Source organism: Oryzias melastigma, linkage group LG2 (assembly GCF_002922805.2).
Source record: "Oryzias melastigma strain HK-1 linkage group LG2, ASM292280v2, whole genome shotgun sequence".
Taxonomy (NCBI): domain Eukaryota; kingdom Metazoa; phylum Chordata; class Actinopteri; order Beloniformes; family Adrianichthyidae; genus Oryzias; species Oryzias melastigma.
The window spans coordinates 842287-867360 of record NC_050513.1 but is presented as its reverse complement, the minus strand read 5'-3'; the positions used below and the strand labels follow the sequence as shown (position 1 = coordinate 867360).

At 42.0% G+C, this 25074-nt stretch overlaps 3 protein-coding genes across 5 annotated transcripts in view; 1 reads left to right on the top strand and 2 right to left on the bottom strand.

The window, feature by feature from the left end:
* Positions 1 to 18938, top strand: part of LOC112160157 (neuronal membrane glycoprotein M6-b) — a gene marked incomplete at its 5' end in the record, with an annotated part of 20041 nt that extends 1103 nt beyond the window's left edge. The window contains 6 exon segments of the mRNA XM_024294550.1: positions 10432 to 10618; positions 12096 to 12255; positions 12548 to 12716; positions 16665 to 16738; positions 16806 to 16871; positions 17157 to 18938. Coding sequence (XP_024150318.1) covers positions 10432 to 10618; positions 12096 to 12255; positions 12548 to 12716; positions 16665 to 16738; positions 16806 to 16871; positions 17157 to 17309 — 809 coding nt within the window. The 3' untranslated portion in view covers positions 17310 to 18938.
* LOC112160147 (neural cell adhesion molecule 2) overlaps positions 1 to 25074 on the bottom strand; it is a 615672-nt gene that overhangs the window by 163805 nt on the left and 426793 nt on the right. The window lies entirely within an intron of this gene.
* On the bottom strand, positions 19555 to 24864 carry LOC112160161 (ras-related protein Rab-9A). The gene is made up of 2 exons (XM_024294553.2): positions 24716 to 24864; positions 19555 to 21267 (listed from the first exon to the last, which is right to left on the bottom strand). The coding sequence occupies exon 2, from the start codon at positions 21174 to 21176 to the stop codon at positions 20574 to 20576; it is 603 nt and encodes a 200-aa protein (XP_024150321.1). The 5' UTR covers positions 21177 to 21267; positions 24716 to 24864; the 3' UTR covers positions 19555 to 20573.

Sequence of the window (25074 nt, the reverse complement as noted above, 5' to 3'; positions counted from 1 at the left end):
CGCCGCAGGTGTGGCGTTACGCAACAGCCCACCTCCAGCAGATTGAAGATGTAATCATCTGTCATCTGGAACGGAACCATAATCTGGTCCTCTTAAAGCTGAAGATTTGTTCTGTCGTTTAAGGAGCTTTCTCCTGATTCAGAGAGTAGGAGGAACTTGGGGAGAGTTTATGCTGAAATCAGCAGAGTAGAATCTCCAAAACTCCATGAGGAGGTGCAAGTGTGGGAGAACCTTCTCCCTCTCTCCCTCTGTTCTCATCAGCTCCTTTCTAAGGGCTTTGGATGAAGCCCTGGAGGGATGTTTCTGATCTACGTTCTTAAGGTGGCTCATGTTTGAAGTGAGTGTCCTGCATGCACCCCCCCCCCCCTTACATAACAGTGACGTCACGGTGTGGAGGTCTGCTGCTGCTGCGTTCAAGTGTTCATGGTTCCAGCGGAGAATCTTCAGGTGACATTTGTAAACAGGAGGCTGTTGACCTCCTGCTCCTCCCACTGTTCCTCCACCCTGAAGCTGCAGCTCTACAGGTTTTAGCACCACTCAGATAAAACACCTTTCTGTTTACAACCTTCAAAGGTTTGCATATCTTCTCGCTTTTCTTTAGGGAAAGTTAAGAACTCAGCATCATTTAAAGTTAAGCAGAATCGCAGGGTTTGAAAGCATTTTACTAAGTTGGACCGTGGTTCTCCTGTGATGTTACCAGGAGGGCTGGGTATTAATTATAATTTCCTGAAACGATTCGATTACGATTTATTTTCCTGATTCTTACAATTCTTTAATTGAATTCAATTTTGAGTTCACATATTTATACACATTTGGTTAGAAATACATTATTGATCTACTACATAATTTGAATATATTTACATTAATCTGATCCAGTTCACATACTGATAAATGTATCAGTGAAATAATGAGATTGTTAATATCATCCAGAGTTACATGGATTCTCTAAAGGAGAAGTTCTAACTAAAATGTTCAGATCATTAACATTGTAAACATTGTTCTGCTTCTCCTGGAGGACGTTTCAGTTTGGACACTAGGTGGAGCTCGCGCTACAACATTACACTTCATTCCAGAAGAAGAAGAGAGTATGAACAAAAAATGTTGTTTTAAACCACAAATGGTTACTTTAAAAATATTTCCCTTAAAAGAGTTTGTAAAATTATTTCCTGTGAGTTTATAAAGATGTTCATTGTATGTTTAAGTCGACGGAGCATTAGCATTAGCATTAGCCGTCCTATGGGAAATTCTATTAAATGTTAGCATCAAGCTAGCAGACTTTAGCTTTTTGTGGTGAATTGATTTATATTTTTATAAATCGGTTATTGATCTATTATGCTTAAATTGATTCAAACTGATTTATGGGTTGTATTAACCCTGCCCTAGTTACCAGGAAGTCCTGAACCTGTGGAGGAATCCGATTTTTGTCCTTGAACTTCGATTTTTATTACTCTTAAGTTACGTTCACACTGGGTATTTGATCCACATTCAAGAATGCGATGAATTCTTGAACTAGCTTTTAGCATAGTGTTCACACTGGATTGTCACTACCCGATACTAGCGCATGTTTCTACAATCGGAAGAGGTCTGGTGCAAAAAGTCAATGCGGTGTAAATCTGGTGAACCTCGCTCCAGAGTTTTTCCTTCACAGCTCTATTTCGATTTATGAGAGACTTGGTGTCAGAGAGTTCAGGACTGGAACTAACTGCAGTTATGAATTTCACCTACATGGTTGGTTTCAAACGGTTAGCATTTCTGTGACTTTAAAAGGATGCCATCTAAACATCTCTAGCAAATCCAAGCCCCTGATTGGTCCAAGTTTGACTCGTTTAAATTTCAATTTGATCACAGAACCAGAAAAGAGAACTTAAAATCTTGCGTGGCGATGAAAAATGTGAAACGCAAAAGCCTGAAACGCACATATAAACTTTTCTGGATGGGCGTTTCTGAGGCCGGTGTGAACACAGCATTAGCTAGACTTTATTAACCTTCCTGTGCGGCTCTCCATTGGACTTTATGAACTCGTCTGAAATCACCTGAGCAAGTCAAAAAGCTTTTAGACAGTAAGAGTCCACCATCAGGTGAAACACTAAAAGTGGAGCCAACACACTTCCCTGTGTAACCACTGGGGGCTTCTCCCAAAATCCAACCTAACTTTAACTTTTTAATATTGGAGTTTTAGCTCCAATGTTGGCAGTCTTTGAACTACCGTAACTTTTTAACCCCGTAACACCTGAGGGGTCGCCGGTGATGCCTAAACACAAATCTTCAACATAATGTAACTTTTCAACCACGGACGGGATCAACGTAATTCCAGTAGATTCTGGAGAAGAAAAGCGTCTCACGCCGCTTCAGATTCTACTGGAATTACAATGATCGTGTTAACAATTTAAATATTACAGTAAATCAAAGAACATAAACACTGGAGCTCCGGTGTTAAATGGTTAAAATGTTCCAACTTTTCTGTGGGGTTAATAAAGATTGCAGTCTGACTGACATGTAACCGTCCAATCGTGGGCTCTAGAATGGCCTCAGTGGGCGTGTTCTAGTAACCAGCAGACATGTTTTTGCCCGTTTTCAGAGAGTGCAGTTAGATGAGGACATCAGCTCAGGATAGCGGAATTGAAAAAAAAATCTGGAGCTTCTCTGAGTCCAGTAGCAGGAAGTGATGTCCACGCCATCTGTCCACCTTCTTCCCACTCAGCAGAGGCCTCTGCCTCTCCAGCCTGACGCCTGTCAGCGCCTAGCCTTTTAAGATGTGCGATACAAGTTTGACTTTGAACATTAGTTCAAAATGTTCCAACTTTATTAACCTCAAACATAAGCTTCAGAGAAATATGGGAGGATGTCAGGGAAACAGTCCAGCTACAGCAGGGCTGTCAAACTCAATCACAGAGGCCAAAATCCAAAACACACCTTAGGTCACGGCCGAACAGGATAAACATTTGTTGAACACTCTAAAACTACACTTTTAAAACTTTAAAACCGTAACTTTTTATTATAATTATGAACTACATATATAGCATTGCCTGTGATAATGCTAGTGTGAATGCTGTAAGCTGAAGATGCTAGTGCTGATAGTGGAAGATGCTGAAATTGATCAGCAAAAATGTTGAAGCTGATAGCTGAAAACGCTGAAGTTGATTGTCAGCTAAAATATTAGTTTAATGCCAAATTAGCCTAAAAAAAAAAAAAAAAAAAAAAAAAAGTAGGTTGGCCAAAACAGCTAGCATGTAGCTGAAATATTAGCTGAACTCTAAAATAGCCTGAAAATCTCAGTGAATGTCAAAATAGTCCAAAAAGATAGAAGAATGCTAATTTTTGAAATTTTAAAATTGTAACTTTTTAACATAATTATGAATAATAAAAATGCAGGAATATTATTTCAGAATAAATCAACTTCAACCTTAAATAACTTTCAATATTTGACTCTCTATAAACATATATTTTGTCAAAAGTCATACAAGTTAGAAATGAGTTCAAGATAACATCGGGTCATTAATAACAATAAAATAAAATGATCTGGAGGGCCGGATAGAATTACCCGAGGGCCGGATCCGGCCCCCGGGCCTCGACTTTGACACGTGAGCTACAGCAAAAGGCTGGCTGTGTTTTTTTCTCCACCTCCATCATTTGTTTCCTGGCATTAGGACCCAGTCCTCCTCAGGTTTGAGTGAATCTCTGCATCTCTGACTCAAAGCTTCGCCGCCACTCTTCCAGAAACCTCCTCCTCTTACTTTTGGACCAATGTGCCTGAAGCCAGTTCCTCTTTTGTTTCCTCTGTTTTCCCTCCTCTGCGCTCCATCCATCTAACTATTATCACTCTCTCAAAGCACCCCCCATCCCTGGAGGTGTGTGAGGCTGTGGGATGCAGAAGCCTTCACACACAGAAAGAGGCTCATGTGTTCTCTGTTCGCCCAAAGCGGGTCAGCCTCCATCTGGACGTGCGCGCGTGTGTGTGCGTTAGCGTCCGTGTGTGCTCCTGGGTTTTTTACGTGTCAATGATCCAGAGTCTGCAAGAATGCAGCCAAGAAAACCCTTCTGCATTCATGGGCGGGGCCCTGTTTCTGTCCATCAGCTGTCTTTGTCCACACACTGTGGTCACGCTCATTTCTGAATACGCTTTCTACAATGCACTTTACAGCCGTTTCAAAGGTACAGCGCCGGGGTTCTTCTGTTCACAGGAACATCGTTAAAGAACTGCTGTTCTGCCGACTGTTCTTAAACAAACGTGTGATGTCAGAGGAAACCAGCACAACGATTGGTGCCTTCTCTCTGGGGGGCACAAGACAACAGCTGTCCCATCGCCACCAGTTCTTGATCCTTCAAAATGAGAGATAGCTGCCCCAACAAACCCTCTATTTCATTTCCTGAAGGGGGGGGTCCATAAATAAAGATGTAAACAAAAACATAAACAAAGACATAAATAAAGATGTAAACAAATTTGAAAATTATGACGTAAACAAAGACAGAAACACAGATATAAAATAAGATGTGAAAGGGTGTAAACGAAAAACAGACATAGACTAAGTCACAAACCCAGACATAATCAGAAAATAAACTTAGAAACAAACAAGGATATAAACAAAGATGTAAACCAATATCTAAACTAGAAAAGATGGATCACCTAATGCTATAGTGTGAACGCTTTCTGCTGAAAGTGGTCGCTGACGATGCTGAAGGGATTCACTTTAATTGCTGTATAATCTCCTGAACATTTTGATGCCAAACTTGCATAATTTGCAGAAAGTACATAAATATGGAGCCAAATCGGGGCCATAAATATTTGAAACCCAAATGAAAAAAATATTGTTTTTTAGAAACTGAAATTTTCAGATAAAAAAAAAAAAAACAGCTGAAACTGGAAAACAAAAAGTTTTGAAATTGAAAATTTGAGTTTTGAAACAAAAAAACAGAACATTTGAAGCTGAAAATAATTAAGATTAATTTAGAATAGCAAAAAGTTTTGGACATTAAATTTTTTTGGGGACAAACACCAAGACTTTTTTTAAAATGTTTTATTTGGGTTTCAAATGATATTGGCTCCAAAATAGCTTCATACACAAATAATTCTAAGAATTTTGTGAAAAAGATCACGAAAATTGCAAAAAACTTTAAAAGAGGCATAGAGGTTAAGGTAACAGGTATAAATACCCAAATTACAAAAAAATTTAATATTGTGTAAAATTTTTAAAAATATGCAATTATTTTAATACCAAATTTGCATAATTTACACAAATATTTGAAGAATTATGTGGAAAAAAATCCCAAAAACTGCGTCCAATTTCAAAAAATGCATTGCAGAAATTGAATTTTGAAATAGAAATCCCATTCATTTTCAATGGGGCTGAAAAATCACAGAAAATGCGTAAAATCTTAAAAACTGTCAAATGTTAAAATACTACAAATATAAGCCGGAATGTCTTAATGGGCTGAACATTTTGATACCAAAATTGCAGAAATTACTGAAAGTGTGATTGAGCTTTTACAAATCAAAATACGTACTGAAGAATAAATAAGGAATAATAAAGAATAACAGGATCACTATAGTCATCTATCAGCTTCAGCCTTTTCAGCTTCTAAATTCCGCTTACAGCATTCACACCAGCATCATTGCAGGTAGAGCTATATATCTAGTTTTAAAAATGTAGTTTTAGAGAGTTTAATAAATGTTTATCCTGTTCGGCCCGCGACCTAAGGTGTGTTTGGGATTTTGGGGTCTTGTGTGATTCAGTTTGACGCCCGTATATAAACTAAGACATAAACACGGAAATAAACTTTTTTAGAATGACAATAACTTTTCTGCTGGAATCTAATAAAAAAAAAAAAAGTTTTTTATTTAATTTTCAGAGATAACTGAAATTCTGAATACATTTGACACTTTCCATGTCGTTCGGTCCGACACTGCTTCGTTCTCCAGGTCACATTGTGAGATGGTAAAATCTTCAACAGTTGTTTTTATTCTGGCTTTAGTCTTTACTATTAAAAATAAAAATGTATTTCCTAGAAATGTGTAGACAACGATCAGATACCTCCTCAAACTGTGTGATGAAGTCCGACGCAGTGGGTTTGTGTCCCGAGATCATCATCGTGGATCTGCTTCACCTTCTCAGAGGGCCGTCAATAGTGTCTCAAAGGAGTCTCAGTTCAGTTTCTGTCAGAAACTACCGTTAAATGAACCGTTAATGACGTACATCAACCTTAAACTTTCAAATGTTGCAACACTTTCCCTGAAATTTAGATCTTTAACTTATTCTAGATACAGTTTATTTTGACTTGATTGGGACAAATAAACACGAAGTTAAAGTTTGAGAAAAGGGATAAAAGAAACATTTGTTTTGGTTAAGCTGCACTTTGCTGCTTCCTCCAACATCCATCGTCCAACAAACATCTTTTCACAAACTGAATGAAAATATTTGTAGAATAAAGAAATTGGATTTACGGAAGAAACAAAGAAATGAGCGATAGATTTGCACTTCCTGTTTGTCAGTCTGCAGAGGGTATATGAATAGCAGCGAGTGGCAGGTTGACCCAGCAGGCCGTGTTCCTGAGTAATGCCAGCCTCATCTGGCTGCCCTCCAGAACCCACTGATGCCCAATCTGCTCCTCTCAGGCTTGGCCCATAAAAAGCCCGGCGCCGGTTAGCACGCCTTCGTCCACGCTGATGCGTGGCGTGCGGGTCATCCCATTTCGGTTTAATAAAAAAAGAAAAACGGAGAGTTTCTGAAGGAACTCGTGAGAGTTCATGAGTCTTTAGGGACACGAAGATGAAGTGTCTGCCCTTGAGCTGCTGGGGGGGTGGGTCTTCAGTTCACATAAGTGGATGAAACAGGAGTTTGGGTCCACAGGGGGTTTTGGAGGACTGAGAGCTGCAGGACTCTACAGGAGGAGCAGTTTGACGCCGTGCAGGCGGTCAGCAGCTTTCTGTCATCAGGGGTCAGATGTTATGTCTTCACCTGAGAGCTTCTGAGACCACTTCACTGCCGAGGCCCGTCTCTGAAGGCTCATTCGGTACCCCTGAGGTTGAGGAAGCTCAGCTAACAGGTATTTGTGGTTCTGAAACCACACAGATGAGTCTTCCTGCTACCTTCCTGCACTCTGGAGGGGTAGATGCTGATGCTCCTCCCCCAACGTTGAGCTTTTATCCGCCTGGATGCAGAAGATAAAAGGACTTTTTTCTGATCCGTCCTAAAGTCTCTAGACTTCACTCTATAGCGGGAGCAGCTCCAGATGATCCAGCCTGCTGGAGATGAGAAGCAGCAACATCTGCCAGAGTGAAGGTGGCTCACATGCAGCTTTGTTTTCTGACCCATTTTCACAAACAAAGAGGCTCCCTCCCCTCTGGTGATGGGGAACCAATCAATCACCTCTTTAGTGGGCGTTCTGAAGAACCCGCGTGTCCTGATTTAGCGGGGAACACTTTTTAAGTGGAGCTGTGGTCCCTCTAATCAGCGGGATCAACGAATCGATCACCCTGCAGACAGGACGGGATTTAGCGGTCCATCAAACTCGGTTACGCTTGGCGGCACCGTGACCTCGTGGCCTTCATAATGCTGCAGGCTTTCCCACAAACACCAGATTAGGGTCAGTTATGCACAGCTTTGCAGAACAATGCTGGCTGGTTTGTAATCAGGGATGTTTGGCGTCAAACACTCGCTGGGCGGCGTGTGGTTTAGGATAAATACCCGGGTGACAGACACCGGTTTCAGATCGAGTTTCAGGCCGAGCGGAGATGCTTACTTTTTCAGTTTCTAACACTCTGGCTTCCAGATTGAAGCGCATTTGACAGGAAATCGAAGTGGAGCCAGAGGCAGTCCGTCAGGTAAACACATGAAAGAAGCTCCTGATTGATTTAAGCCGGCTCCGATGGGATAGTCTCCAACCTTGCTGGTTCCATTAAGACAGGGGTGTCAAACTCAATCACAAGGGGCCAAATCCAAAACACACCTTAAGTCACAGGCTGAACAGGATAAACATTTATTAAACACTCTAAAACTAAAAAACTTTAAAACTGTAACTTTTTAACATAATTATGAATAATAAAAAGGCAGGAATATTATTCCAGTGTAAATCAACTTAAACCTTAAATAACTTTTAATATACATTTAGTCAAAATAATACAAGTTAGAAATGAGCGCAAGATAACATCGGGTCATTAATAACAATAAAATAAAATGATCTGGAGGGCCGGATCTGGCCCCAGTTCTTGACTTTGACACATCTGACTTAAGAGTTCCATTCAGGTTCCTTGTTTCTGCAGAGGTTTGGTGTCAAAAAGGCTCTAAATCTTTACCAAACTTCAGTCTGATCCTCTGAGAGCAGCTATTCTCACCTTTCATGTGGGGTTTGATGTCATTAATTCTCTCAGGAACCTTTCATCCAGAGGAGGCTGAATGTGCCGCCTCCATCAAACAAGCGAGTTCCTTTTTCATCTCAACCGCAGGTGACAACCTCCACCTCCATCCTTGTTTCCTGGAGTTTCCTGAAACTCCTACCCTAAAGCTTTAGTCATTTAGTCGCCTGCACAGGGGGCTGACCCGTAGGTTTTTGGAGGGTGGTAGAGAAGAGGCTGGAGCGTGCAAGCATCACATTATCAGGGCTGACAGCTCCTTGTAGAGTCTGGAGCATTTGTGGGGTTAAAAAAATAACCCTTACGTGTTGCACAAGTGTTGACTATGACTTGTCGCCCGCAGCATGCCCATAGATAAAAACAATTTCTGTCTACGGGTTCACTGAGCAGTCTACCACCTCGATGTTTCGTACAGATCACCTGCGTGCCCCGTACAGGTTTGACCGTTTTCACCTGTATTGAACCAAAATGGCGTTCGTGATTAAGCTCCTCCTCTCTACCTGTAGAGTAGCGCTGGCTCCGCCTGAATCTGGAAGCAGGTCGTCTCTGAAGGAGTTTTTCAAACGCCATGCCAGCAGGAGGAAAGCTCTAACGAAACTTTTTAATCAAGAAACCCACAAGCTTCACTAAGGCCAGGTTAGGAGTCCCAGGTAACCCCGCCCCCTGCTCCTCCTCCTGCATCCACCTGCTCCTCTTTCTGTTCCGATGGTGTCGTCTTTCTGTCGCCTTCTTCTTCAGGCTCTGACTGAGCTTACGTCCCTTCTGCTCCTCAGAGGAGCAAAGCCAACCACTGCACTGAACTGGGTCGCGGGTAACATGTTGCCATGGCAACTGCTGTTCGCCGGCCCTGGGGCCAAGAGCCGCTCTTCACTTCTTTCATCCCTTTTCTTGCGCTCTCCGTCTCCTGCTCTCTGCTTTTCTTTCGCAGCTCGTCTGTCCTTAAAGACATAAACAGACTCGCTGAGGTTCCTCCACCGAACCCACACCAGAACCAGAGAGTGTCCGGCTGGTTCTGGTGTGGGAGCTGCAGACAGGTTGTCTCCTCCATCCTTGCTGGAGAGTCCATCCGGAGCTACCGTCATCATTCAGAGGAGCAGAGGTGAGGACGGCCTCGCTGGGCCTCCTAAATTCTCCTCTAATGAATAGTCCATCGATTTCCGTTAGAGCCCGCCGGCTGACCGCTCCGGCCCGTCTGCCTCCCATTAGACCACTTTAGAGCTGACTAACAGCCGGAGGCGGCCGGGCCAGAGTCCCACTCTATCCTGAGTGGATTCCTGTAACACACCTGCAGATGTTGAGGAGGCGCTCCTCCAGCCAGCCTCCTCACCGCTCCTCCAGCCAGCCTCCTCACCGCTCCCTCCTCCTCCACCAGGAGGATTTGGATTTAGTGCACATCAATTCCGCTGTGTTACGTAAGGCTGTCTTCCATCAGAACTGGATCTTTTTTTTTTTAGACCAGCTGCTAACGTTAAGGACCAAAATGATTTTGTGTTTGGGACGATGAAGGCGTGGGCGGAGTCTCAGCTGCGCTCACGCGGAGGTCGGTCAAAAGCTCTGCAGACAGAAGCGTAGAAACAATGATGCTTTCTAACTGGAGCAGGTTGTCATGGAAACAGCAAAGTGGCACATGGCTCTCTCTTTTTTTTCGCCATTGGAGTAACTTCCTGCGATGCTGCAGGAGTTATTTTTAACAGCGTTATATAAGACGACGCTCTTCTGCTGAAAAGGATCTTTTCTGGTTTTGGCTCCTCTTTCAAGGCAGGAGGTGCTCTCTGTGGAGCCGGAAAGAAGCTCCTTCAACATGATGGAAATATACTAATTCATCAGTGGGGAAAGCTGAATGAATAATTAAAGTCTCCCATGCAGTCTTTAGCCATTTCCTGTTGGATGGGGCGATCCTGAGCTCAGAAGGCGCCGTTGTTCAGCGCTCTGACTGAATGGTGCTATGATTAGCTGCTGCCTACACGCTGGAGCCTGCACGCTGGATGCAGCCCCAGCAGGCCATCCTCTGTGTGTGGCAGCGCCTCAGATCTGACCGGAACCCAGGTGAAACGCCTGACCCCGCTCTCTGTCCCCCTCTGTAGGATGCTTCGAGTGCTGCATCAAGTGTCTGGGGAGGGTGCCCTACCCCTCGCTGGTGGCCACCATCCTCTGCTTCTGCGGTGTGGCTCTGTTCTGCGGCTGTGGTCACGTGGCACTGACCAGCACCCTCACCATGCTGGAGAACCACTTCTCCACGGTCACCACCGACCATGCCACCCTCACCGCCGTGTAAGTCCCCTCGACACCTCCCGTCCAGGTCCACCAGAACCCTGAAGTGGACCATGTTCTATGTTGTTACTGAAAGCCTAAATGTTCAGCTTCTGCCCAGGCCCCGCCCACAATCTGTGCCACAAATCAACCATACACATTTTTTTGGGTAAAATTAATCAACAAATTATCATATTCTCCCAAAAAAAAGTTGAACATAAACAGAATATATGGAACTAAACAGACAAAAATGTTCTTGTAAACAAAGAAAACATCATAAAGTAGAATCTAAACTGTAGGGCTGCCACAATTAGTCGACTAATCGTGGACTAATCAACTATTAAAATAGTCAACTACTAATTAAACAGTGGATTAGGCATTACTTTATATTATATGGAGTCAGAGTGTAGTAAAGTTCTATATTTGAGTCAGTGAGACCAAAACTTTATCTTTAGTGAAAAATAGTTCCTTGTTTCAGATGCCGACCTCATTAGATTTAATCTTACTTTAATACCGGAAACCAATGAAGGACAGAAGCTGCATGACTCATTAAAAGTTTAATAAACTATTATCTTTATTGTCTTTACCTTTAGTTAGTTTAAAGCTAATGATGGTTAAGATGTGTGTTTTACTTCCAGTTTACGCTCCTCGAATAATCGTAAAAATTAATCAATGAGTCGATAATTAATGTACTTGTTAGTGGCAGCACTACTAAGCCAACTGTCAGAAGAGTTCACCTGCAGAAATGTCTGATCCTACTTTTCCTGAACAAACGATTCATTTCCAGTCTGGAAGATAAAGCATAGGAACAGCTGATTGAAAAGCTTGTTAAACAAGTTTGAAGAGAAAGTGACCTCTATCAGGGCCTGGAGTCGGCCGCCATGTCGGACTGTTTCCCCTTCAGATCCGCGTCAGAAAACAACCATCAGGAAACACAAGTCTAAGAACACAAAACCCAAACAAGGTGACAGTTAGCATGAAAGACAGAGGAAAAGCCATCAGAGGTATCTGACAATCGCTGTCAGATACTAGCATGAAGCTGCTAACGTTACCGTACGTTAGTTCTTGTTATACTAACGCATCAGTGTTGCTTCAGATGCTTCATTTGGTCCAACGGTCTGCTGCCTGAGGGCCAAGAAGCGGAGCTAAGTTTGTTAAAATTTGATTTAAAGTTAAAATCTTCAGTTTGGCATTAAGACTTTACATCAGGTTTGCTTAATTGGCAACTTAAGCCCCGCCCACATCAACAAATGTAGCAAGGATTGAGCAAAACCAGCAGGTGAGCCCACATTTTGAGGTACTGATTACTTATGACATCACCGGATTTTCAAAATAAGAGCCCTCATGCAGGCATTACACAGAAAAAACTGCTGATGCAGGAGAACGGCGCCACCGTTAGGCAGCAACATCCACTGTTCTGATGAAGGAAGCTGAATGTTTCTCAATTCTAGAGCAGCTATGGAGGTGAGTTTGATGGAATATGTCCTCCTCTGTCCAGGATCCAGGTCTTTCAGTACATCATCTACGGCATCGCCTCCTTCTTCTTCTTGTACGCCATCATCCTGCTGGCTGAGGGCTTCTACACCACTGGGACCATCAAGAAGGAACTGCAGAGCGACTTCAAGACGACCGTCTGCGGGCGCTGCCTCACCGCCTTCGTAGGAACTTGCACATCCTCACGCCACTGAGCCCATTAAGAGCAAATGAAAGAGAACATAACGAGGCTGATTAGCTGTGAAGGGCTGCTGAATGTTTGAAGAGTCAGTTTGAGTCAATTCAGACAAATTCTTGTGTCTTCAGGCTGACTCTGGTACAGCTTGTCCTCTCTAGCCTGATTATTTACAGCAGATGTCCACTTGGATTAGCACAAACACTCATCTGTGTCCGGGTGGCTGCTCAGGCCTTTGAAGGGGTTTTCATGAACTCTGGTTCTCCTCCTGCTCTCTGCAGTTCATGGTTCTGACCTACATCCTGGCGCTGGCGTTCCTGGCCATCTTCTGCTTCACGGCCATCCCGGTCTTCGTCTTCTTTAACATGTGGAACACCTGCGCCGGCCTCAGGTCTCCGGACTCCAACATCACCTTCCCCGACTCCGTCTGCGTGGACGTCAGGCAGTACGGTGAGTTCTGCTGCTGGAAGATTTTTATTTGTAAAATGTTTTTCAGCAATCAGCATCCAACACGTTTGATCTGATTCAGTTTAGTTACTGCTCATTGCAAATTAAGTGTTTTTGGACAGTTTTGTCAAAAGTCGAGCTGGTTTTGTGCTTCACTTTATTATTTCTATAAAACAGACTTTTCAAGTTGAACATTAAAGACCTAAACGTTGAGTTTGAATCTTTTTTTTGTAGTTTTTAGGTTTGAAATGTTTGGATTTAAAGATCTGACAGAAATGAATTCCATACCTAAAACTTATGAATGGGTTTTGCTTGAACACGGTTTCTTCTGTACACGACAAATCCATGAAAAAATAACTTTTTTTTCAAGATGGTGGCTTTTTTCATAACCACGCCCACATTCCTGATAAGTTCATGCGATATTGTTTCGTTCAGCTTTTGCCAACAATTTATGTAATACATTTCTATGATATTCCGGTCGAAAAACGTGCGAGCAACAAGATCACCACACTGACGTTCAAAATCTTTTTCCAACATTTTTTCCCAAGTAGCTTCCCAATGATGTTCAAGGAGTCGAGGAGCTTAAATTTGTAGAAGATTCTAGAGGTGATTGTTCTTTTTTGGGGGGAAAATTCAAGATAGTCAAAGCTCAACAAGACATTGGTTGTGGTTTCAGACTTATGCGCAAATGCTAAAATTGCTGAAAATGATAGCTAAAAACGCTGGAGCTGATAGCCAGCTAAAATATTAGTTAAATACCAAATTAGCCAAAACAATGGGAAAAAGCCTAAATTGGAAAAAACAGCTAGCATGCAGCTGAAATATTAGCTAAAATACCAAAAACAGCCAAAAAAACTTAATAAATTCCAAAATAGTCCAAAAAGCTAGCAGAATGCTGATATAACTTTCAACTTTACTACACTCTGACTCCATATATAAGTAAAGACTAATCGACTATCAATTTTTATTAGTCGATTAAATAGTCGATTAGCTGTCGATTAGTCGAGTAATTGTGGCAGCCCTAACCCTGATATAAGTGAAATATCGTGAAGATCATTAAAACGAAAGCTTTCTTTTCCCATATTGTGTGAAAATGTTGAAAAAAAAAGCCAAATTTCTCACTTTGTGATAAAATGGCCATATAGCGTTAGATCCTGTGGCCATCCCATAACAATTTTAAAACTTCCTTTGGATATCCCTTGATCTTGTTAGCAGATTTTTTTTTAGTTTTTACCTCCATAAGAGATTTTAGCCTCCTTCATTATCCCACCAAATGTTTTTCTTTTTCCACCGGGTACTATGTGCATGCAGGTTTTGGTCAGTTTCTGAGTATGTGGCGGGGGTTGCTTATGTTTATGAAGAATTGCATAAACGATCTGGTCCTGGAGGTCTGAGTTAAAAAAAATGTGTGATTTTATATGAACTGGTATCAAATCTGCAAGTTTATTGTGTCTGATCACAACATTTTATGAAATGCAGAACATTTGGATGATCAAGACGTTGTTAGAGAATTTGATTGAAATAAAACCAAAACAGAAGAAATTTGTCTCTTAAAGTCATCCTCTTCTGGTCTGTTTCCAAACTGCTCCCAGTCTTCTTTTAATTATGATTTTACCGTTTTTAGCCAAGAGCTAAAAACCTGTCGTTTTCTGGGACAGTTCCTACAGAGTGGTAGGAGTTCATTATTAATTCACCTCTGAGTAAATTTCTCTCAGTGTAAGCCAGCCCAGATTTCCCATCATCCCTTTTTTTTTTACACTCTCTCCCGCTAGCTTGCACACCCCTAAGCTAATGCTAGCATGGGCCTCTGGTCAGACGCAAGACGGCACCAGAATCACTCTGTGGCCGGAAGCGGACATCATAACTTTAGCCGGTTGCGTAAGCAAAATACTTCCTTTAACTTTAGGAAACACTTTGAAAATTGATATTTCAAAACCTTTTCAGAATTATCAGCTTTTAAGCTTTTAAATGTATATAAACTGCAACTATCTAACAGTGTAGTGTGCAGAATGAGCTTCAAATGGGACAGAGAACGGTCTTCATATAATTTATTTCAAGTCAATATTAACAAGTGTTCAAGCTGGTATAACTACAGCTGTTTACCTCAGGAGAAGAAGCCATCGAAGGGATGTTTGTTGTCTGTGGCAGAGAGTGTCACAGAAAAAAAATCGATGAAAGAAAGAAGAAACAGGAATCAACGTTGGAAGCTTAAAACAATATTTCTTTTTTTTTTTTTTTTTGAGGCAGGTGTTGTGCCAAGGTACGTTCCCCCACACACATATTCTACGTAAAACAACGAGAGGGGGCAGGGATTCTGTCAGGTCGTAGCTGATCCAGCCTGCCAGAATCTGTGCCCCCAAAAAATCTGCTGTAGAAGCAACAACTATGTATTAATTGTTTATTGTTACATGCTTCCATAATAAAGTAACTTTCATAAATCACATTCCTTATCTTAAATTAGCCAAAGAAAGGTCATTTTTAACACAAAAAGCTGTGGCTGATTTATGTAGAATATATGGAAAAATACACAAATATGACACACTCCCCAAAGCTCAGAATAAAGTATATTGTAATCATCCACTTTCTTTTAACGCCGTTTGGGGCAAAATATTAGTGTTACGAAACAAATCAACAATGCCTGAGAGCAGGGAAACACAGTCTGACAGGGATAACGTACCTTGGCACTACACCGGCTCCGGCAAGGGGAGGGGAGGGCACTTCCGGCTATTAATTTTCAGGCACCATATTTTTTCTCTGTAGCCAGATTCTCTTGAATATTAGCAGCAGTGCAAAAAAATAGCAAATGTAAGAAAACTGAAAACGATAGGCTAAAATATACGCTAAATGCTAAATTCGCCTAAAAACTGAAAAAAGCCTAAATTAGGCAAAACAGCTAGCATGCAGCTGATATATTAGCTAAATTCCAAAATGGTCTAAAAAAACAAACAAAAAAAAAACTACATTAGCCTAAACTAGCTAGCATGTAGCTGAAATATAAACTAAACTCCAAAACAGCCTAAAAACAAAAAAAAGCCTAAATTAGTCTAAACCATAGCTAGCATGTAGCTAACATACTTGCTAAATTCCAAAATAGCCTAAAAACACACAAAAAACTACATTTGCCTAAACTAGCTACCATGCTGCTGAAATATTAGCTTAACTACAGTACAGTTTCGATCCAGATTTCAGCTCAGACGAGGAAAACAAAGATGTTCATGGATCTATTTGTCTGCAGGTGGATGCATCAAAATGGGGCGGAGCAAGGAGACAGTGGCCCCGCCCAGTGTAATACGATCTTTTGTAGAGGGCACTTTTTGTCTGCTCTCGATTCACAAGGGTTTGAATGAAGAAATACTCAGAAATGTTGTTTTAATCTGAAAAATGCCACAAGACCATATTAAAAACCCAATTTTCTATCAGAGTGGATCTTAGAAGAGTAGAAACATAAAAACTTTGGAACGTTTGTGAATGTTACATCTTTGATCCAGGCTAAAAGGTTTTGACGGATCCTTTTTCCAGGCTCTGAATCTGTGAATTTCCTTCACCCTTTAGAGCGTTTAATGTCGTCTCCGTTTGAGGGGCAGAAACATGAATTTGGGCTGAGAGTCTGATCCCTCCTAATGTACGAGACGTGACCCACATTTGAGGGACAGCTGGCCTGCTTACAGAGTGAGATGAGGATCACATATGCTTCATCGGCCGCAGAAAAAAACGCCCGATGAAATATTAAGCCCAATTACTGGCAGGCTGAGGACGACGGCCTGCAGGTCTTTGGAAGAAACTCAGAGATTCTTCGCTGTTTTTGCTGCACGGATGGAGGAGACGTTGATGTTTGAACTTCTGAATCCATGTCAGATTGTTTTATGGTCAGATTTGACCCAGATTTCCCAGCAGCCCTTTAATCTTTATCTGCTCCAGTGAAAAACCTTTGTGTTTTCTCTGATCCGGCAGGTGTCATCCCAATGAACGCCACTCCAGGAAAAGCTTGTGGAACCACACTGGTGGACGTCTGTAACACCAGCGAGGTGAGGAGTCCTTTTTCTGGGGGAGGTTTTTTTTTTTAGTTCCCTCTGACATTTTTGTTTTTTACAGTTCTACCTCTCCTACCACCTCTACATCGTGGCGTTGGCTGGCGCCGGAGCCACAGTCATCGCACTGGTAAGCTAAAAAGAAATATGCACGTTGCCATGGCATGCTCATCTGTTGCCGCGGCAACCCTGCCTCTCAGTTTGAGAGCCTGGTTTCTGTGCTTGCCGTTACACTCATGGAGGAGGCGGACAATGTGGTTTTGCATCCTCCAAAAGATCTTTGGTTGAGTGATCCCTCTAATGGTCATTTGGATCCGGAACCTGAAGGTGCCTGCAGGTTCCGGATCCAAATGACCATTAGAGGAACCAGGAAAACCATGGCGGTGATGGATCTTTTATCGTCTCATCTCCCCAGCTCCACTTCCTGATGATCCTAGCGGCCAACTGGGCCTATCTGAAGAGCGCGGCGTCCACGCACGACTACCAGGACATCAAGACCAAGGACGACCAGGATCTGGAGGCCGAAGCTCGCTCCAAGGAGGGCCAGAACTCCTCCTCCTACTCATAAGGACAGGAGATCCTGCCCTGCCATCGCCCGCTTCCTCTCCACACCTCCACTCCTAACACCCAGTAACATCCAGAGCTGTTCCTCACTCCGATAAAACCATCTCGGTCATGTTTGATGGCCCGCCAACGCCCTGACTCTCCATCCTCTTCGCCTTTCCGGGGTGCCAACCTGAGAAAGGTGCACGCCCCAGGGGGGAGGAGCATTGAGGGTCAGGCGGCGAGCCTGGACGGAGGCGGGAGAGCACGCCTGCCCGCCCGCTGGGGCGGGGAGCGGCTTCCCCCCCGCGCTCTGGGCGGCTCGTGAAGGTGGCCCGGCTTTGAGGCCCCTCGCCGCCTCTTAAAAAAAAAAGTGAAACCATCTTTGTCCTCCGTCCGCTCCGGCTCGGGGAAGACGGGCAGCGACCAACTTCCTTCGTTTTTGGTGTTTTATATGCATATATATATGAATATGAATATATAGTGTGAATGTGAATGAAAGTTGTTGTTTTCTTTTTTAAATTACTCTCTGAAAGGAATGCCAGCTTTGTTTTTTGGGATCAAACCTTCTTTCCTTCCTTTCCTCATCTTGATTTTTTAATTGCTAATTTTCCAGTTATTGTTGCACTATTGAAGAATTTAAACAAAGGGGTGGAGCAAAAAGACTCCCCAGATCTCGAAGAAATTTAAAAAATCTGAGGAGTTATTGTACATTTTCATACTCTGTTTTACTGCCAAATAGTGGTCTGGCCCCGCACCCTCCCCAATTGGTTTGGATCAGGTGTAATGATCGGAGGGGGGCGGTAGTTTCTGGCGTCTGAGCAGATCTGATCCCGGACGAGCCCCCAGCGGTGAATGAATTTCACCTGTAAATAGCCGATTGAGCTCCACGAGGGGATGCAGCTCTCATTATTTTTCCACCGATAAATGTACCTTTTGAGATATGTGTTTAGCACTCCAATACTAGTTCTGCATTTGCTACGCTAATTGTAACGTAAGATCTTGAGCGGTTTGTGGTGGGGGGCCCGTGCAGTGATGATGGATGTGTTTTCATGAGATTGGTGTTCTAGGCAGCTGGGTGCTTGTGGTTCAGTGGTTTGATGGAAAATGTTTTTCTCATTTTTGGACGATTTTTTTTTTTTCCCACGCCTCTCCCTCTCCCGCAGAGACCGTTTGGATGTTTACACTGAAAAACAAAGTCAGGAATTTTCGTACATTCGTTTTCTAAGCTATCTTCTGTGCGCGAGGGGAGGTGGTGGGAGGAGCTTGTGGTGAGGTGAAGCATGTCGGTATCCGTGTCCGTGTGTGTTCTGTTCCGTGCTTTGCTGCAGGTGCTGTGATGGCCGAACCCACTTCCTTTTGAGGCAATGATGCGTGTCGTTTCCTCCTTATTTGCATGAAGGAGACATGACTGTCTTTGCAGTTTTCAGGTGATGTGTCGTCGTTTGTACTGACAACTATGGTCGGCGGTGTTTGCCCCTCCCCCTCCCCACCTTTTCTAAGGAAACTCCATTGTACTTGGATGCCATCGTAGTCCCTTTAGGTGTTTCATTATTGTTTGATTTTTTTAAGTTGGAAAATAGTTCTATAACTCCTATATAGTGATGATTTTTGTAACCTTCTCTAGTAAAACCGATATTTTTTATTATCGTGACCTCACTGTCTCCGCCTCTTTATTTAATTTCCTTTACAGAAACGGTCAAGAACGAGACTGGATCAACCGTTTGCGAGTACGCTTCTTCAAATCTCAGTTTGGTTTCCATTAGTCAGAAAAATGCTCATCGCTTTTATTTTGAAAGAGCACTTCGTGTACTGGTCCTTTGGGCAGAAAAACATCAAAGCGTAACACCAACGGTGGTCTGGAATGTCCTCGGTCAGATGAGCCTTCCTGTCGTCCCAACATCACAAAAATAAAGCTCAAGAAACGTCACGTTATCGGGAAGTCACGAGCTGATGTGGAACTCACGGCTAAAAAAATAAAATCAGAAAATGTCTTGCTGGAAATAGAACCGTCAGACATTCTCATCAACCGGAGACATTTTAGTTTTAATGATTTTGTTCTAGAATTAAATATATTCAGCAGCTACAACATGTTTTAACGAATCAACACAGACGTCCAGGAGAAAACATTAACTTTTTGGCACCAAACACAATTTTTTCCGTTTTCCCAATTCATTTAACATTATGCTCAATAATTTAAAATAAAGTAAATCACTCAGCACATTTTCTTTATAAATTGATGAAACTGACCTTTAAAAAAAAAGGAAAAATTCAAATATGACTGAGCCTTTAATCATTAATTCAAGACTTTTTACATTTTCAAACATTACAAGTTATTTCCTAAAATAATCGTTTTCCTAGAAGATTTAAACTGAGCCTGTGTTTTAAAAAATACAAAAACTATAAATAAAGTTTTATAACTGGTGTGGTCACTTAAGGAAACCTCTGAATTTGAGCACTGAAATGTTTTCAGTGATTCTTTTGTTCATGAACTCTGAACCATCTTGTGGACAAAAATAAAACTACAACAAAAAAAACAAGTTTTAGTCAGTTTGATCAAAGATGCAAATAATCACTTGACTGTTAAAGTCGTTTGATTTAGAGCAAAGCTGACAAAGAAAAGGCTAAACAATAATAATAGTAATAATAAATTTAAAGAAAGAAATAGGATGGCAGCACCAAAAAAAGGACAAAGACAGCATTTAGAAAGTCCAATTGTGGGAATTTCTTTACGTTTTCTGTAAGCTAAAATCTGTTTCTTCAGCAGCTGACAAACTCTGACCTCCTGAAAACCATCTGAGACAGAAACAACAGAAAGTCTGGAAAAATAAATACAAGTATACTACAAAAAATAACTTCTGAGAGGTAAAAAACATTAAAACAAAAGACACAAAAATGAAAGCAAACATAGATTTAAAGACAAAGAAAAAAAGCATGAGAGCAACTAGGAAGGGAAAAAAAAACACCAAATGATCTCAACTTAAATGCTCTCCATTCCAAGAAAGGGTAGAAGGTGGAAACAGGAAATTGTCCCATTTTTCAAAATAAAACTTTTGGCTTTCCTTAAAGTTGAAAAAAAAACAAGGAAGATTTCCAACGTCCATAAAAATATCCACAAATTCAAAAATCTAAATCCATTTTGAAAAAGTATTCCTCATAGTTTGGCACGTTTAAAATAAAAATGTGTCTGTAGAAATATGAGGAATCGCTGAAAACACCAGCCTGGATCTCGCTCACATCGCTCACACCTTCAAACGTCCCGTGGCGCCTGCAGGTGCATCTTCAGCCCTCAGCAGCAGCTGGGCGAGCTCGCCGTCTTCCTCTGCAAATGCACCGTGTTGGTGTGAATCACGTGATCATCTCTGTCGTCGGACGCCAGAACGCGTCGCACGGCCTCCTCAAAGGCTGACGCTACATTCGTAGCATCTTTGGCGCTCGTCTCAAAGTAAGGGTGTCCACCGTTCTCTCTGCACCACTGCCTCGCGTCCTCACCAGACACCTGGCGCTCCGGGACGTCCAGTTTGTTGCCCAGAACCACAAAGGGGAAACCGTCCGGGTCCTTCACGTCAGCGTAGAAGCTGAACTCCTTCTTCCAGTTAGCCAGGTTGCTGAAGCTCTGTCCGTCGTCCAGGCTGAAGGTGAGGAGGCAGCAGTCGGAGCCGCGGTAGAATGGCGTGCGGAGGCTGCGGAAGCGCTCCTGGCCCGCTGTGTCCCAGATCTGCAGGGTGACGCGCTTCCCATCCACCTCCAGCTCCTTGTTGAGGAACTCCACGCCGATGGTGTGGAAGAGGTGCGAGTCGAACTTGTTGGTGACGTAGCGGTTCATGAGGGAGGACTTGCCCACGCCGCCGTCCCCCAGGAGGATCACCTTCAGGAGAGTCGACTTAGACATGCTGAGAGACCGCAAGGGTCCAGAGAGACCGCACGGGTCCAGAGAGGCCGCACGGGTCCAGAGACGCAGAGAATAGAGCGGCCGGCCTCACCTGAGGAGGAACCGCATGAGGTGAGAAAGAGGAGCACGGAGGATTCGTCTGGTTTAGAGAGGAGCTCCGAAGCTTCACTGAAGGAGAAAAAGCGACGGGATGCACAAACACAAGGAAGCAGTGCTGGGTTTTTAAATCAAAAATGAAAAGGCTAAACTTTTCATCATTGTATTGGTGTCAGTGACCTTGTTGCCTGACAAAACTGTATTTAAACTGCACACAGTTGACATTAAAGCTGAATCACTGATTGTTTTTCCGATTAGTCGACTAATCAGGTCATGCAGAAAGTGGATGTAAAACACACATCTAAACCATCTTTAAACTAGCTAAAAACTAGACATATAGCATAACCTTTGATAATGCTAATGTTAATGTTGTAAACTGAATTTGGCAGCTGAAGATGCTGAAATTGAAAGCTGAAAACGCTGAAGCTGACAGTGAGATCAAATATTAGCTAAATGCCAGATTGGCCGAAAAAAGCCCAAGTTAGCCAAAACAGCTAGCATGTAGCAGGAAAATTGGCTAAACTCCAAAAAAAGCCTAAAAAACCTAAATAAATGTCATAATAGTCCAAAAAGCTCACAGAATGTCATTATTACTTTCAACTTAACAACATTCTGACTCCATAATATAAAGTAACGACTCATCGATTATTAAATTAGTCATCGACTTTTATAACAGTTGATTAGTCGTCGATTAGTCAACTAATCGTGGCAGCAGTTAACAAAGACCTCAGAGCAACCAGCAAACAGGAGTAAATGTCTGAAAGTTCTCCACAGGTTTAATTCTTTTGTGACTCTTTAGCATCAGAATGGAACAGAGGAATCAAAACCATCATCTTCATCCTCAGGAAGAGACTCAGACTTCAGGTTGGGCTCAGCAGCTTTATGAATATATTTGTGCTAAATGAGTTTAACAAGTCAGGCATCAAAAAGAAGACTTTCTGGAAATCTAATGATTGTCATTAAATCCAAACTCATGTCTGCAGTAAGCTGATATTGAAATGATTTTTGTTCTGATTTCTGTTCCACTTTAAACTTTACAATCATTAAACTGATCATTTAAATGATTATTAAATCATTTAATCTGAAAAAGTATGGTGGATTTTGCAGATAAATTCCTAACAGACCGTGATTAAAAAAAAACAAAACTTATTTTTAAAGTGACGGCCTGTGAATTAAGACAAAAAAGGAAATTCTTCACTTAGGAAACAAAAACTTTGAACTAGAGTTGAAGTTTTTGTTCTGGAGCTGACACTCCATAACAGAGATTTACAGATCCCGGCTTTGGACTCGCTCTGCAGGCGGTCCTTCCTCCCTGGTTGATAAATGTGGCCTCTGCCCCCGCCCACATGACTTCAGATAGGAAAAACTGCTGATCACCATGAACTGTCCCATCACATGACCCGCTTTCATCCTCAAACTGCAGCACATTGAGGAAACCATACAAAGTTTCACCATGTGGAGCCTGTGGAGGTGCAGTGTTTTACAGGTCGAACAAGAAGAAAAAAATCCAAAATTCTACATCATCTGATTGTTCTAACGTGACTAAAACATTTTATTGATGTCTTGAGAAAACGATAATCTGTGTGGAGCAGAATTTAAGTTTATAGAGAGACGTTTTAAACAGAAACCAAAACCTTTTGACTTTTATAGTGTAGAAACTTTAAGTGAAGTTTATTTTTACCTGCTGTTGCAGCTTTCCTCTCTCATATTCTTGGCTTTGTTGCATTTCCTTTAATGTTGTGTCTGTTGGAGGGTGTTTATTGCATACTGTCAGAGATCATTTACTTTATTCCTGTCTGGTTCAAGACTTCTTTAAATTTATTTAAACATTTTCATGATATAATTTGGGTATTTAAATGATTTTTTTACAAGTTTATTTAAACAAGCTTTTTTTTTCTCATATTTCAGTTTTTATTTACTTAAGTGTATTTAAACAACAGCAAAACTATTTTTTCACATTATAAAGGCTTTGAATGCAATAAGACTCATTTTAACCAGGTGAGATTGAGCTCCCAGGTATGAATTTTTTTTTGGCTCTTTCTCGACCCGACATGACCCTGGTTCTGCTGCAGGTTCCCTCCATTTAGTTTTTCTCCTTACTGTCAAACCCAAAAGCCCTTCCACGTAATCTGCTGCTATTGAGGCCAGTAAAGAATCTGGATTTTTGGACCAATTGGGACAGAGATGGAATAAAATGTCGTTGATGAGGTTCTGTGTGGCGTTTTGCTTTTTGAGAAGAACTTTGAGTCAATCTCAGTTATGAAGTGGAGCTTTGTGAATACAAATATTGGTTTGCAGCAAATAGAAAGTAAAAAGTCTCTGCAGCTGTAAATAAAAGCTTCATGTGGAGCACTTTGAAGGCGTCTCAGCAGAAAGCTGGTTTCTGACTGGAGGTGTCATGCGGCTGACGTGTCACATGAACACGCAGCAGAAAAGCTCAGCAGAGAACCAGATCAACGCCGTCTTTGTTTCAGAGCTGCTCTGCAGATTTTCCTCTGGAGTTCAGAGCAGAACAGAGGCAGGAATGAATGACTGCGCAGACGGCGTGCAGTCACACACGCCGTCATGTGCTCCCCTCTGCAGAGAAAGCTCTGACTTTATTCTGAAAAACCTGAAAAGTTCACAAGAACAAACCACACGAGTGGATGTGGTTTCTACAGCTGCTGCACGTGGGCAAAGTCTGTAGTTTATCAGGGGCCAAACCACAGCAAAGATGAGGATTTTTATATGAAAATGAATGAATGCAGACGATCACTGATGAAACTTTCAAGATGAAAACATCAAGAACAGGCAAAAAAGAGAAGAAAATCAATGTAAAAGCCCTGCAGATCCTAAATAGTAAACGAGCCAAAGAAACAGATTTAAAAACTGCAATAGAAACAGCTAAAACTGCTTTCAATGATAATTTACCTAATGTTGATACAATTATTTGAAATAAAAACTAAAAAAGATAACACCAAAGAAACCATAGTATGCATGTAAATGATAAAGATGATTTGTTCTTTTTAATAAAGCTTAACTGATAACTATTTAGTTCCATAACTTAAGTTAACTCAAGAACTTATGGGGAACGTTTGACGCTTATGCCTCACAGAAACTCTCCTTTGCACGGCTTTTACTATCTTAATCATTTTAAATAGGCATAAAGCTTAACTGCCACCATAAAATAGATAATTAATTATCAGGAACCTCCTGAACGAGCGTTTTTCAACAAATTCTCCTGATATATAACAAAGATTTAACAGACGCAACAAAATCTGAACTTTACGTCAAAAGAAGACGATTTACGCTCAAATAAAAGGAGGAAAAGTCGGGTTTTCGGTCCTGTCCGATAATGGGCGTACTGTGAGCTACAAGTTTCCCGCTTCACCGTTTGCGTAAAAAGAACTTCAACAAAACCGAACCGAACCTTCAAAGTTCCGCCTTCGCCTCCATCTTTGTACCTGTCATTAACGTGGCTTGTCCCGAAGTCTGGCGGTGACGTGTAACGGCCAGAAACCCTCACGTTAGTCCCGCCGCGGAGGCCACCTCGCTCGGTGAGTCTCCCCTCGGTGAGTCCTCCTCCTCCTCCTCCTCCTCCTCCTCCTCCTCCTCCTCCTCGCGGCTCCTCCGCTTACGGTCACATGACAATCTGATTTTTTTAAAAACTTTATTGTCCAAGTAGTACTACATGTAGAACAATAATATTGAGAATTCCAGAGGACGACATATACGTTACAAAACACTCATTACAATAAATTAAAAATGTTCAGACAGAAAACTTTCATTTATACTTATGGCTTTTTGTTTATTAGAAATACTG

Coding starts and splice junctions, on each gene's coding strand:
- LOC112160161 (XM_024294553.2), bottom strand. CDS start 21,176: ATGTCTAAGTCGACTCTCCTGAAGGTGATCCTCCTGGGGGACGGCGGC.